The 12,713-nt window shown below is 41.0% G+C and overlaps 1 protein-coding gene across 5 annotated transcripts in view; it reads left to right on the top strand.

The window, feature by feature from the left end:
- Positions 1 to 3,370: 3,370 nt before the first annotated feature.
- The window catches only part of HNRNPR (heterogeneous nuclear ribonucleoprotein R), a 35,675-nt gene continuing 26,332 nt past the window's right edge, over positions 3,371 to 12,713 (top strand). For 2 of the 5 annotated variants that reach the window (XM_047792416.1, XM_047792413.1), the window contains exons 1-4: positions 3,386 to 3,502; positions 6,682 to 6,847; positions 9,059 to 9,177; positions 9,720 to 9,827. In XM_047792416.1, coding sequence (XP_047648372.1) covers positions 6,691 to 6,847; positions 9,059 to 9,177; positions 9,720 to 9,827 — 384 coding nt within the window. In that variant the 5' untranslated portion in view covers positions 3,386 to 3,502; positions 6,682 to 6,690. Of the gene's footprint in view, positions 3,503 to 6,678; positions 6,848 to 9,058; positions 9,178 to 9,719; positions 9,828 to 12,713 lie in introns of all 5 variants that reach the window. The other 3 variants (XM_047792414.1, XM_047792417.1, XM_047792418.1) reach the window with 3 other exon arrangements.

The raw sequence follows: 12,713 nt of genomic DNA, 5'->3' as shown, positions 1-12,713 counted from the left end.
CATTTCTCAGAACATGTTCAAGTTGCATTGCAAAGCCAGTCTGCACACCACATAAGGGAAGTATTGTTATCTTACATCACAGTTTGCTTTGGGCTCTAAATAGTATTTTCTAACTTATTCATCAGATTGACAATGATGATCCCGCTGTGACACAATGGGATTGGTGGCCTCTCTTCTGTGCCAGGATGCAGGTTTGATCCCCAGCCCCACACAGTGGATTAAAGGATCCAGTGTTGCCACAGCTTCGGTACAGGCTGCAACTGCAGCTCAGATATGATCCCTTGCCCCAGAAAGCTATATTCTTAGGGGCAGCCAAAAAAAGAAAAAGAAAAAATCTACCTCTACAAAAGTAAGACTATGCCAACACTAAGACTCTAATTGAAAATGAGGAGTTCCCGTTGTGGCTCAGCAGTAACGAACCCAACTAGTATCCATGAGGATGCAGGCTTGATCCCTGGACTTGCTCAGTGGGTTGGCGATCTGGCGTTGTCATGAGCTGTGGTGTAGTTTGAAGATGCGGCTAGGATGCCAAATTGCAGCTGGCAGTTGCAACTCCGATTTGACCCCTACCTAGTCTGAGAACTTCCATATGCTGCAGGTGTGGCTCTAAAAAGAAAAAAAGAAAATGAGCTTGGTGTAGTAGCTCAAACTTGTGTTTCAGTCTTACTTCACCTGTGTGGCTTTAAGCAAATGTTTTAACCTCTCTGAGCCTTGTTTTCTCAATAAAATGGGATAAAAAAATTACTAACCTTTAAGGTTTTATGCAAGGATCAGCAACAGCACATAGGAGCTTAATAAATGACAGTGATTATTGTTTAAAACATTGTGTCACTAAGGTGGAAAAAACCCCTTTCTTTCCATTTTATATTTATTTATTTATATTTTGATTTTTAGGACCACACATGCGGTATATGGAAGTTCCCAGGCTAAGGGTTGAATCCAAGCTGCAGCTGCCAGCCTATGGCATAGCAATGGTGGATCTGAGCTGTGTCTTTGACCTATACCACAGCTCATGGCAACACCGGATCCTTCACCCACCAAGTGAGGCCAGGGATCAGACCCGAGTCCTCACGGATACTAGTCGGGTTCGTTACCACTGAGCCACAATAGGAACTCTGCTAAGCAGGTTAGGAACCTGACAAAGTGTCCATGAGGATGTGGGTTTGATCCCTGGCCTTGCTCAGTGGGTTAAGGATCCAGTGTTGCCGTAAGTTTCCCCCACTTGCCATAGGTTGCAGATGTGGCTCAGATCTGGTGTTTCTCTGGCTGTGGTGTAGTATGGCAGCTGCAGCTGCAATTAGACCCCTAGCCCAGGAACTTCCATATGCTGCAGGTTTGGCCCTAAAAAAGAAAAGGAAAAAAAAAAAAGAATCACTTTAATTACAGTATCCAGGTGAGGGGTTCTCATCCTATATTAAACTGACCTAAGGGAGTCTCTGAATGGAATTCGTTGGTCCCTCAATTTGGAAGGAAAAAAAATAACATCTTTATTTTCATTTTCTACTGAAATTAAGCATTCTTTCCCATTGTGAATGTGGCCAACAAACCACAGAATTAGCTGTGTCTTTCACTGTCACTAATAGGAATCACAGACATTTTCATATCACATTATAGTTATGGCATTTCTTGAAATATCTTCTCATTGCTTTAAAATTTCAGTAGCTGTTTGACCTGCTGCAAGATCTTGATAAAGAAGATTACTATATCACGTATCTCCTAATTGTATTTCAACATAGTGTCTTTGATAATGCTACATATTTTAGGCATTAAAACACCTAAAAGAGGAATTCCCGTCGTGGCGCAGTGGTTAACAAACTTGACTAGGAACCATGAGATTGCGGGTTCAATCTCTGGCCTACTCAGTGGGTTAAGGATCTGGCGTTACCATGAGCTGTGGTGTAGGCTACAGACGTGGCTCAGATATGGCGTTGCTGTGGCTGTGGTGTAGGCCGACGGCTACAATTCTGATTGGACCCCTAGCATGGGAACCTCCATATGCCGCGGGAAGCGGCCCTAGAAAAGGCAAAAAAGACAAAAAACAAACAAACCCTAAGAGGTCCATAGCTTTTACCAGACTGTTGAATGGCACAAAACAGATTAAGAACCCTTGAGTTAGAGGGAGATTTATCTGAAGCTAATAAAGTCTAAGCTTCGAAGTCCCTTTACCATGCTCTTCCAAGACACTTCTAAATTTGTACTCATCATTTTAAGATATTTTTAAGGATCCCATCATTTGTATAAGTCTCACACCCCTCAACACAAAAGTTGGATCCACCGTGATGTTTAGCTCAGTACTGGGCACATAGGTTTTGGGTAATTTTTGGTTAATAGCTTCTGGAAAATCTAATGGTCCTCGAAGTGTATATGGAAGTCTTGCACAACACTGCTTGACTTCCTCCACTCCGGCGCGGGGGGGAAGGGTGGGGTGTTGGAAGTTGAGGTAGGGAAGGAAGGGATGTGGGATTAGAGGTTTGGATTAAGGCGAGGACAAGGAACAAACCAGTAGGTGTGGAGGGTGAGAAATGTTTCAGAATAACGGAAATTAGTCTCCTTTGGGAATTAGCTCTTTTCCTGGCACGGCTCTTTGGGGTTCGTGATGTATACGTCTGTTCTACTTTATGAATATTAATTAGCGTCAAACCCCGCGAAGAAAGGTCCCTGCTCTGTCATTTGTACTTAACTGCTTCTGAGAAATGCCCACTTTAGCGATTTCCCCCACATTCTGATCTTCTCCCAAGGATGTGTGGAAGGCAGCCGAGGAAGCAGTTTTCTGAGCGTTCCAAGGGATGATTTTCTACACGAAAAGATTCTCGGAAAAAAACGGGCGAGCCAAATCCTTAGATCGTGGTCTAATTAAAGTCCCAAAGACGACCTAGAGGAAGGCCGGACCGCGTGGCGGTGGGCGTGTCTGGGGCGAACGCCCGCGGCGGCGGCACGCGGGGGAATCACCAGCGCTGCGGCACCGGCGAAGGGGCGGGAAGGCCGCGACCCGCCAAGGCCGGCGCGGACGGCAGGGGGCGGGATTCCGGAGGCGGCCACGCGGCGCGAGGCCTACTTTTTCGGCTTCGCGTCTGCAGCAGACGAGGAGGGCGGGGCCTCGGCCACCCTGGGCCCGGTGCCCCGCAGCCTCGCCTCCACCCGGGGCTTCACGATAGACCCCTTTGTGTTCCTACCCCCGCCCCGGAGGCGCCCCAGCCGGCGGCGCTGAGTTCCCTCATTGGCTCAGCCTACGGCTTCATCGATTGGCTCCCGAGCGTCCGGAGTGGTGAGCCTCTTCTCACTACTATTGGCCCTCTGAGCTGTCCCTTAGGCTGCCGCGCGAGGTGATTGCCCGGCCGCTCCGAGTCCCTGGAAGCAGTTCCGGGAAACCCCGCGTGCTGCCGGGATCGCGTCTCGGTCCATGAGGGGGGGGAGGGGGTGGCGCGCGCGCCATTTCTAGTCGTTTTCAAAGCGCCTCGCGCTGATTCTCACGGGCCCGGCCGCCGGCCCCAGATCTGTCCTGGTGAGTCTCGCGCCGGCCCGCGGGGGGAGGGGCCGGGAGCCCCGATCCGACCCTAGTGGGCCTGGCCCGGGCTCGGCGCCGCGTCCCGTTTGGTTTTCTCCGAGGCCCCGGGGTGGGGGTGGGGATGGGCTGGGGGCGGCTTTGGCCTCTCCGGCCGCACCGCTGAGGGCCTAGCCCCGCTGAGGCGCCTCCTCACCCTCGCTCATCCTCCCCCCGCCCCTCCAACCCCTGGCCCTCGGTCCGGCCCACCGGGCGCCCTTCTCGCGGCCTGCCGGGTCGGTCGTGCTTTTCCCGCCTCCGCCTGTCGCTCCTCGCGGCCGGGTTGGGCCGGGCCGGACCAGCGGCCTGAGGCGTCCACGGCACCATCGCCTTTCCCCGTCGGAGCCTCCAAGCTCCTGTCTCGGCCTAGCTATGAGTGGGATGTGTTGATGCTGGGGACAGGCATGGGTGGGGGTGGGTGGGCAGAGGGCGGGATGCAAACCCCGAGTGACCTGAGCCGGGAGAAAACTTTTGTGCGAAGCAGAGGCCGAAAGGCGGGTATGTGTAGAAAGCCTCCTTCCCCTCCCCCATTCTGCATGCTGCGAGTCGAGATTTGAAGGAAAAAATGACTATTAGAGGCCATGAAACTTAGGCTTCGAGCGGCGTCTGAGATACATAATTCCAGGAATGTCACAGGCGCACTAAATTGGAAAGGCGATACTTTTTTTTCTACGGTAGAAACCGTATTGCCAGAATTTAAAACTTGAAGCCCTGGGGTTCTTGAAGGGTTCAGTCCTTTTACGTTACCTGTTTGAGATTTTTGCTGTCCTCTGGAGGCTGAATTTATGTCTCATGAGTCAGTCGTAGGATAAGGGCTTGACACTCCTAAGCCGAGTTAACCGTTAGTTTTCATTTCGTTGGTTCTTTAAAAGCCAGTCTCTTAAATGTGAAGAGTTTTCACGAGATGTTCAGAAAAAGTCAGGGAGAGGCTAGTGTCAGACTTCCCCAATGTCCCAGCAGCCCTTATTTAAATTTCTACTTTTTGCAAAACAGTGTAGATCAAATGACTTTAATCACATTAGTATATTTGCTGCATCCAGAAATATGGTTTGGCTGTGTGGCATTGTATTGAATTGACACAAAACAAGAGTTTTAAATGGTCTCATAATGACATAAAAATCTTTTTAAAAATGAGCACATTGTATTTGGCTTGGAGAGAGGTTTTCCTTGACATGAAAGGTTTTATTTTCTGGACTCTAATAGCTGTACTTTTTTTTTTTTTTTTTTAAGGTTACAGACTTTTTGAAATTTTCAACCAGTTTCAGAATCACCTTGTAGAGAGCCTTTGCAGTGAATGGTAGACATAAATATTTGTCTTGCGATTAATACACAACTTGTCTTTTTGCTTTACACATACTTAAAAGAAAAAATACCACCTTAACAGATGTTTATTGAACTTTTCTGTTAAAAATTTGCTTTCTTTCCGTGACTAATAGAATTCTCAGATGCAATACTGCAAGGGTTTGTGTTACCGAGAACTTTTGAGTTCTGATGATCTTATGCTCGTATGGGGGGGGAACAACTGTATGTTCATAAAGAGATTTTGGACTTTAGGATGCATCTTTGTAGAAGTAGGTTGTATTAATCAGTAAGCGATTTATCTTACACTGTAAGTAGCTTCTTGATCAAAAGTGTGCCAGTTTTGAATGTTTTTGCCAGTCCATCAGAATTTGGGGCTTGTCTTGAGAGACATTTATCTACCCAGAATTTAGCCGTGGAGTCTGCATCTGTATAGACATTATTGGCTTACTAAGTCTTAATGATGTTTTGTAATCATAATAAGTCATGATATTTATCTCATTTTCAGAGGGACCCTTTCTGCATTTTCCTCTCTTCCTACTCAGTCTCTTCTTCCCTTTTTCATTAACTTCAACTAAATATCAGTGGACTTTGAAATGAAGTTGTTTTAATTAAGAAGAATGCACTTGGTGTGCATTTGCATAGTGTTTTGATAAGCAGTCTGGAAGTGCAGTTACCTTATGTATGAGTTTTACTGCTTTTCAGGAAACTTGTATTTTCTTTATAGCTGGTATTTTGAGTTTCATCAAGTAGGCTTTTCCTTTGAGATCCACCTTCATGTCCTTAATTTCAGTATTTGTTGCAGTGTCTTTATTCTGCTTATTCATCACATTATAATTTCACCACGGACAAATGCACTTTAATTCCCTTTTGAGGAGGCAGTATAGAGACTGGCCTTGTTTTGGTTTTATTATTTAATCTCTCTGTCAGGGTGTTGGTCCATTTCAGCATTACATACAGGTTGAACACCCAGAATGATTTGGGTAGGTTAATCTGAGACATCTGACCTAAGTTTATCCTCATTAGGTAATGTTTGTTGAAACTATGTGGAAGACATTAGTTGTCTGTTCTCAAATACGTTTTTCAGTTTTATTTTACTGATACAAAAAGTTCAGTATATACTCATGACTTTTTTTTTTTAAAGAAGCAGCCTTAACTCTAGCTCACTTTTTATTTTATGTGGACTTAAAACAATCATTTAGCTTTTAAACCTGGTCATTTTTTCTTTTAAATCTGTGAATGGGAGTAGCAAACTAATTTTAGAACAAAAATTAATGTCAAGTTGTGTTTTTTGTTTTGTTTTAAGTGAGGCGGAGAAAACCCAAACCACCAGCAGGTTGAACTAGAGACAACAGGGCATTTATTTCACACCTATCTTGGATTTGAAGCAGAGCTAGGAAAACTTGAAAGTCCTTGAACATTGATTAAGTGGTCTGTGGGTGTTCATTCTGTTTTTAAACCAAACTTGTAAAAACTGTATAAGAATTGCGAGCTGAGGGGCTTTTTAGTATTTTGTGGTGATTTGTTGATACGATCGTCAGGACACAGTAGCTGCCCTTGTTAATTGGTGATTCTACCTTAAGTAATTTTCAAGCCTTTATTTAACCTAGTGTACATGAAGTTCCTTAAAGATATAACGCTTCCATGTACATTTTCTATGGTTTTACAGAGTTATTATTGCAAATTTAGATCAGATACATCAGAAAAGGCATCATAAAATAATATTTTGAGAGTGGTTATTAGCAGCATGTATACAAATTAGTTTAGATAAATCATGCATTGTCCTACAAACTAGTTATTTCTGGCTTAATGTAATATAGCTCCTGAATTTTTTCCAGCAGCATAATAAAATGGCTAATCAGGTGAATGGTAATGCGGTACAGTTAAAAGAAGAGGAAGAACCAATGGATACTTCCAGTGTAACTCACACAGAACACTACAAGACACTGATAGAGGCAGGCCTCCCACAGAAGGTGGCAGAAAGACTTGATGAAATATTTCAGACAGGTATAATATGCATTTCTTGTTTCTGACTGGTTATGAAAGTGAGGGCAAACCACTTTGAATTTTATAGATTTTTTTAAGGTTAAATATTACTTATTGTTTCTGATCTATGTAGAGCTGAATGTTACTTTCCCTTCATTGAGGGCATACTGGGTTTGACTTTGATATTCTTATTTCATTATTTTGAAGCCTTCTTAGTGTTGAATATGCAGTCTTAGTTGTTTCAGAATAGTACATCAATTTGTGTTAGATTTACTACCAATTAAAATGTTTCAGTGTATCAAATTTTACATTTTTTTCTTAATCTAAATCAGTCATCATTTTGCTTTTACTTTTCTACTTTTAGCTTCTTAAAGTGATTGTTAAAACAGCTCAGGTCTGATTAGGTGGCATAATAAGAGGACTAGTTAGACTGTATTTTCTGAAACCATAATAAATGTCAGACTCTGAGAGTTTATGGCCTGTCTAGTTTCCAAGAGAGAGAAATTCACAACTCTCAGTAATTTGGAAGTGTTTGGTCTGTTAACAGCTGCTTTTTTTTTTTTTTTTTTAAATCTAGGAGTCCCATAGTTAAGTGTTTAAGCAAATTTGAACATTTTAATAAGGTTGTTGTAAGTGGTTTGAAGTTCTAAAGAGGGAGAGGATATTTACCCCTAGGGAGCGTTGTTCATAAATAAATTTGTCCTCCCCCTTTGGGGCCATAGATGGAAACTTTCTTCCTCTGTGTTTTGTGTGCCTATCCAGTTTCTGGGAGAGAGAATTGAATTGTCTCAAAAATGTGTCTTAAGTACTGTAGTGATAAATATCTGGGTTTTGTCCTTAAATTTTTTTTTTTTTTTTTTAAATCTGAGAAGCTCAGGATAATTAAAATGACTCCTGGGTGATGGTCCCCTTTGGAAATCAGTCCTCAGGAACTTTCTGTGACATTCTGCCATAGAGAATTGGCAGTGATCTGCTTAGAGATGCTCTCTTGTAGAGTGTTTTGTTATTGATAAGAGGCTGATGGTTTGGGTGTAGGTTTGGATTGACAGAATGGATTGATGGGTTGGTTGTGGCTTTGGGTGGTGATATGGATTACTCAGTAAGGAAACTCCAGTTACTTAGGCATGCTCGCTTTGAGCTTTTAAAACAAATCTTGGCAACATTTGAAAAAAGTAACTTTGCAAGTGACATTATATTTATTTAAAATGTATTTACTATGTGGAATAAAGTTCTTTTTGTTTTTACTAAAATGGAGTCACTTTTGATGTTAGTTCATATGGGGGTTTTAATCTGCCAGATATTTCCATTCTTTGGATCAATTCTGAAATAAATTGAGAAGTATAAAATTTAACAGACAAGAAATTATATTTAAACTTAGTAGATGTTCTGTGTGCAGTTAAATATACTATATACATAGAATGCAGTGCATATATTTTTTGTATAGTTTTGCTTATAAGTCCATAGTAAAGTCCTTTTAATGCCATTTGAAAAAAATTGTCATTGTTGACAGTGTCGTGAATGCCACAGCATCTTTTAAAATCTCAGCATGACACTTCCGGAGAACAAAAAAAATGCCTTAAAATACGACTTTCAGAATTGATTAATCAAGCTGCACTTATATTTATAGAAAAGTTTAAAATTATGCCTTTCCACATTCTGACTGCAGCAAAGTGCTCAGATAAAAAAATGAATTTCATTTTATCTTTGGTGGCAAGGAGGGAAAGCCTTTGACACTTTTGGAGGAGTGGAAAGAATTGTTTAGTATAACGCTTCTCATTTTTTTCCCCCTACGTCTTGTGTGGTTAGCAGCAACTCCAGTGGTCCATATAATTTGAAGGTTGATCCTTGGGGAATACAGTATATTCTTACCACTCTAACATAACCAGAACTTGTTATATTAATGCTTAATCTGAAGTTTGTACATCCGATTTAATTTCCAAGACTTAAGCCTTTTGGGTAGTGGGAAATGGGGTTAGAATTTTTAAGGTTTTTTATGGGATGTGGGGATTGAAATTCGAGTTTATAGGTGTTAACATTTTATCTTTCGTTTTCATATTTGTACTCTTGACCTCTCCGTAGAGAATTTGTATGGCTGCCTATATGCATATAGTTAAATGAAAATGTAGTTAGTGATAGTATTGAATATAACAGTTCTTGATTAAACATTGGTAGCATAGTTTAGATTTTCCCCTTTGTTGCAGTAATGTTACCCCTTTTCAATTTAATTTTTAGGATTGGTAGCTTATATCGATCTTGATGAAAGAGCAATTGATGCTCTCAGGGAATTTAATGAAGAAGGAGCTCTGTCTGTACTACAACAGTTCAAGGAAAGTGACTTATCACATGTTCAGGTAAGGTCACTACTCAGAAATGTCTTTGAATACCTAATGATGGGAAATTATTTTACTATTTTTTTTTTTTCCTATGGAGAAGTGGTATTTTTGTTTGTGACTACCTCTGCTTCTTTTTAAAAGTAGCTTAAAGAAAAAAAGATCTACATGACAGAGTTTTCAGAAACACAAGTACAAAGTAAAAGTCTCCTACTCCTTTTTAACATTTTGGATTATCCGATCCTGTTTTATTATCTTGGAGGGAAGTAATGTAGATGGGAGGACTCATTTCAGGATATCTGGCAAAAATAGCCCAGATGCATTTAAATATCAACAAATTGAAGGCTTTTTTGCCAGTGTAGAAGGTAAGCTTCTTGAGGTCTTGTCTGTGTTAACTGCTGTCTGCCCAGTCTCTGGCATATAATAACCACTCAGCAAATAGTCGTTGAGTAAATAAATGAGTAAATTTGTTAAAATTCTGGTCTTCTGAAATTTAAATTATGTGTTTGACCCTTCAACAACTCCTGGTGATTCTTTTTCATTGAATTACTTGACTGTTCTAGAACAAAAGTGCATTTTTATGTGGAGTTATGAAGACCTACAGGCAAAGGGAGAAACAGGGGAGCAAGGTGCAAGAGTCCACAAAGGGACCCGATGAAGCAAAGATTAAGGTAAAACTTGACTTGGATAGTTGTAATGAAATTAAATTTAAAGATGAAATCAAATGCTTCTTTTCATGTTTCTTAGAAACATGTTTTGTTGTTGTTGTTGTTGTTGTTGTTGCTATTTCTTGGGCTGCTCCCGAGGCATATGGAGGTTCCCAGGCCAGGGGTTGAATCGGAGCTGTAGCCACCAGACTACGCCAGAGCCATAGCAACGCGGGATCCGAGCCGTGTCTGCAACCACAGCTCACGGCAACGCCGGATCGTTAACCCACTGAGCAAGGGCAGGGACCGAACCCGCAACCTCATGGTTCCTAGTCGGATTCGTTAACCACTGCGCCACGACGGGAACTCCAGAAACATGTTTTTTTATTGCATTTTTTTTTTTTAAACCTAGTGTTTAGAAATGAGATAATTTAAGGAAAATTGCAAGAGAAGAATTTTGGGGGCAGACATTTAAGTGTATGTTTGATGAAAATTCTTAAACACTCTCCGTTATTCCTTGTTCTTCTGGTTATGAATGATAGCTCTTTATTGACACTTCTAGTAATAGTTTTTTGGACTGACTCAGTCATGTCTCTTGGTTCAGCTTCTTTCCAGGCATTTTGTGTTTTCTTTGACTGAAGAGGTGTTTTTCTAACTGCTTTCCGCCTTTTGAATTTATATTTACCTCAGTTTCTTTGTAAACTGGGAATAGTAATAGTACCTATCTCTTTGATTTGTTGTGAGAATTAAAGGAATTAAGATACATAAAGTACTTAGAGTAATACCTGGAATGCAATGAGAGCAGTATAACTATGAAGCCATTATTATTATTACTATTATTGTTGTTATTTAGATAAGCTGCTCTAAAAGATGAATATAGGGCTTTTAGTAAAGGACCAGTGAACCTAATACCATATATCTTTTAAATAATAGGTGAAAACTCTACTTGCTGTAATGGTTGATGGTTTTTGTTTTGTTTTGGGTTTTGGGGAGTTTTTTTTCGGATGAGCCTGCAGCATGTGGAAGTTCTCAGACCAGGGATTGAGAACTTGCACCACAGCTGCAGCAATGCCAGATCCTTAAGCCACTGCACCACAAGAGGAACTTCCTGTAATGGTTGTTTTTTGTTTTGTTGGCTTTTTTTTTGGTTGTGCCTGAGGCATACAGAAATTCCCAGGCCAGGGATCAAAGTGTACCACCAGTAACCAGAGCCATAACAGTGACAATGCCAGATCTTTAACCCACTAAGCCACCAGGGAATTCCTATAATGGTTTTTTTAAAAAAAACTTATTACTGTTTATTGAGTAGGTCTGTATTATTTCCCTGGAGCTAGCTATTTGCTATTGACAAGGTATGTGTTGTATGTGTATTACATATTTATACAAGTAATGTATAAATATGTAATATACATAGTACATATACATTTTATTTTACACATATTTCTATGGTTAAAACAGTCAAAGGTAGAGGAATGGAGGGTCTAATGTAACTGAAATTTCAGAGTTTCAGGGTTTTTTTTTTGTCTTTTTGTCTTTTTTTGTCTTTTCTAGGACTGCACCCTAGCATATGGAGGTTCCCAGGCTAGGGGTCTAATCGGAGCTATAGCTGCTGGCCTACGCCAGAGCCATGACAGTGCCAGATCCGAGTCGAGTCCTCGACCTATACCACAGCTCAAGGCAGTGACGGATCCTTAACTTGCTGAGTGAGGCCAGGGATAGAACCTGCAACCTCTTGGTTCCTAGTCAGATTCGTTTGCACTGCACCACGACAGGAACTCCTGTTTTTTTTTTTTTTTTTTTTAAAGATATTTTTGAAAACTACTGAACTTGATGTCTAAAATCTTGTATTGCTCTAACATTCTGCGATTTTAAAAACCTGAAGTATAAAATTCTCCCCTTTTTAGGTAAATTGCATTTCTTTTTACCACTGTGTCTTTGTTCTGTAGGGCTTTCATGTAAACAGAAGTGCTAAGGCCAAGAACATTATCTTCTCTTCTTTTCTATGATTCCTCTTAATACCTAATATAATGTGAGGGAGATTGGAAATAAGGAAACATGGTTTTATTTTTGAACCCTGAGAGTATGTTCATTTGGTAATTGCCAAATATTTTGAGTCTGCTCTGTGGGAAGTGGCCTGTTTCTTATGGAGCTTATGGTATAGTAGGGATACAAAGCAAAAGAATCAAACAAAATAAAGGTAAATTACTTGAGTAAAATTGGAAGTCAGAGTAAGAAGATATGAGAAATAGTAAATGAGAGAAGTTTCACAAAAGAGGTAGAACTTTTTTTTTTTTTCTTTTTATGGCTGCACCTGCACCTTATGGAAGTTCCCTCACTGGGGGTTGAATCATAGCTAGAGCTGCTGGCCTGCGCCACAGCCACAGCAACCTGGGATCCGAGCCACATCTGCGACCTACACTACAGCTCACAACAACGCCAGATCCTTAACCCACTGAGCGAGGCCAGGGATTGAACCCACGTTCTCATAGATTCTGCTTGGTTTGTTGACTGCTGAGCCCGGAAGGGAATTCCAAGAGGTAGGACTTCTGACTTTTTTTTTAAGGATAGAGAGCATTTTATTTGAAAAGAATCACTAGTGGATATAAGTATGGTATGTAAAGGGAACAAATAAGGAAAAAAATTAATTTATGTAGAGGGGGTACAAAGTGAGGAATACTGTGGTATAAGTATGAATAGGTAGCCTGGGAACAGCTTGTGTTGAAATTATAATTCCCCCCTTTTCTGTTTTTGTAGCAAAAAAGAGATGTGTGCTTAGAGATTTAATTTGCCTACAACTCTTTCCATTAAATGTATGGAAAGGAGAAAAGTCAACACCTGTGAGAGGAAACAGTGTGAATTTTGTGGGTTTTTTGTTTGTTTAGTTTTGTTTTTTGCCTGACTAAAGTACAT

The sequence above is a fragment of the Phacochoerus africanus genome, chromosome 8 (genome assembly GCF_016906955.1).
Source record: "Phacochoerus africanus isolate WHEZ1 chromosome 8, ROS_Pafr_v1, whole genome shotgun sequence".
NCBI lineage: Eukaryota > Metazoa > Chordata > Mammalia > Artiodactyla > Suidae > Phacochoerus > Phacochoerus africanus.
This window is presented reverse-complemented; position numbering and strand designations above follow the sequence as displayed.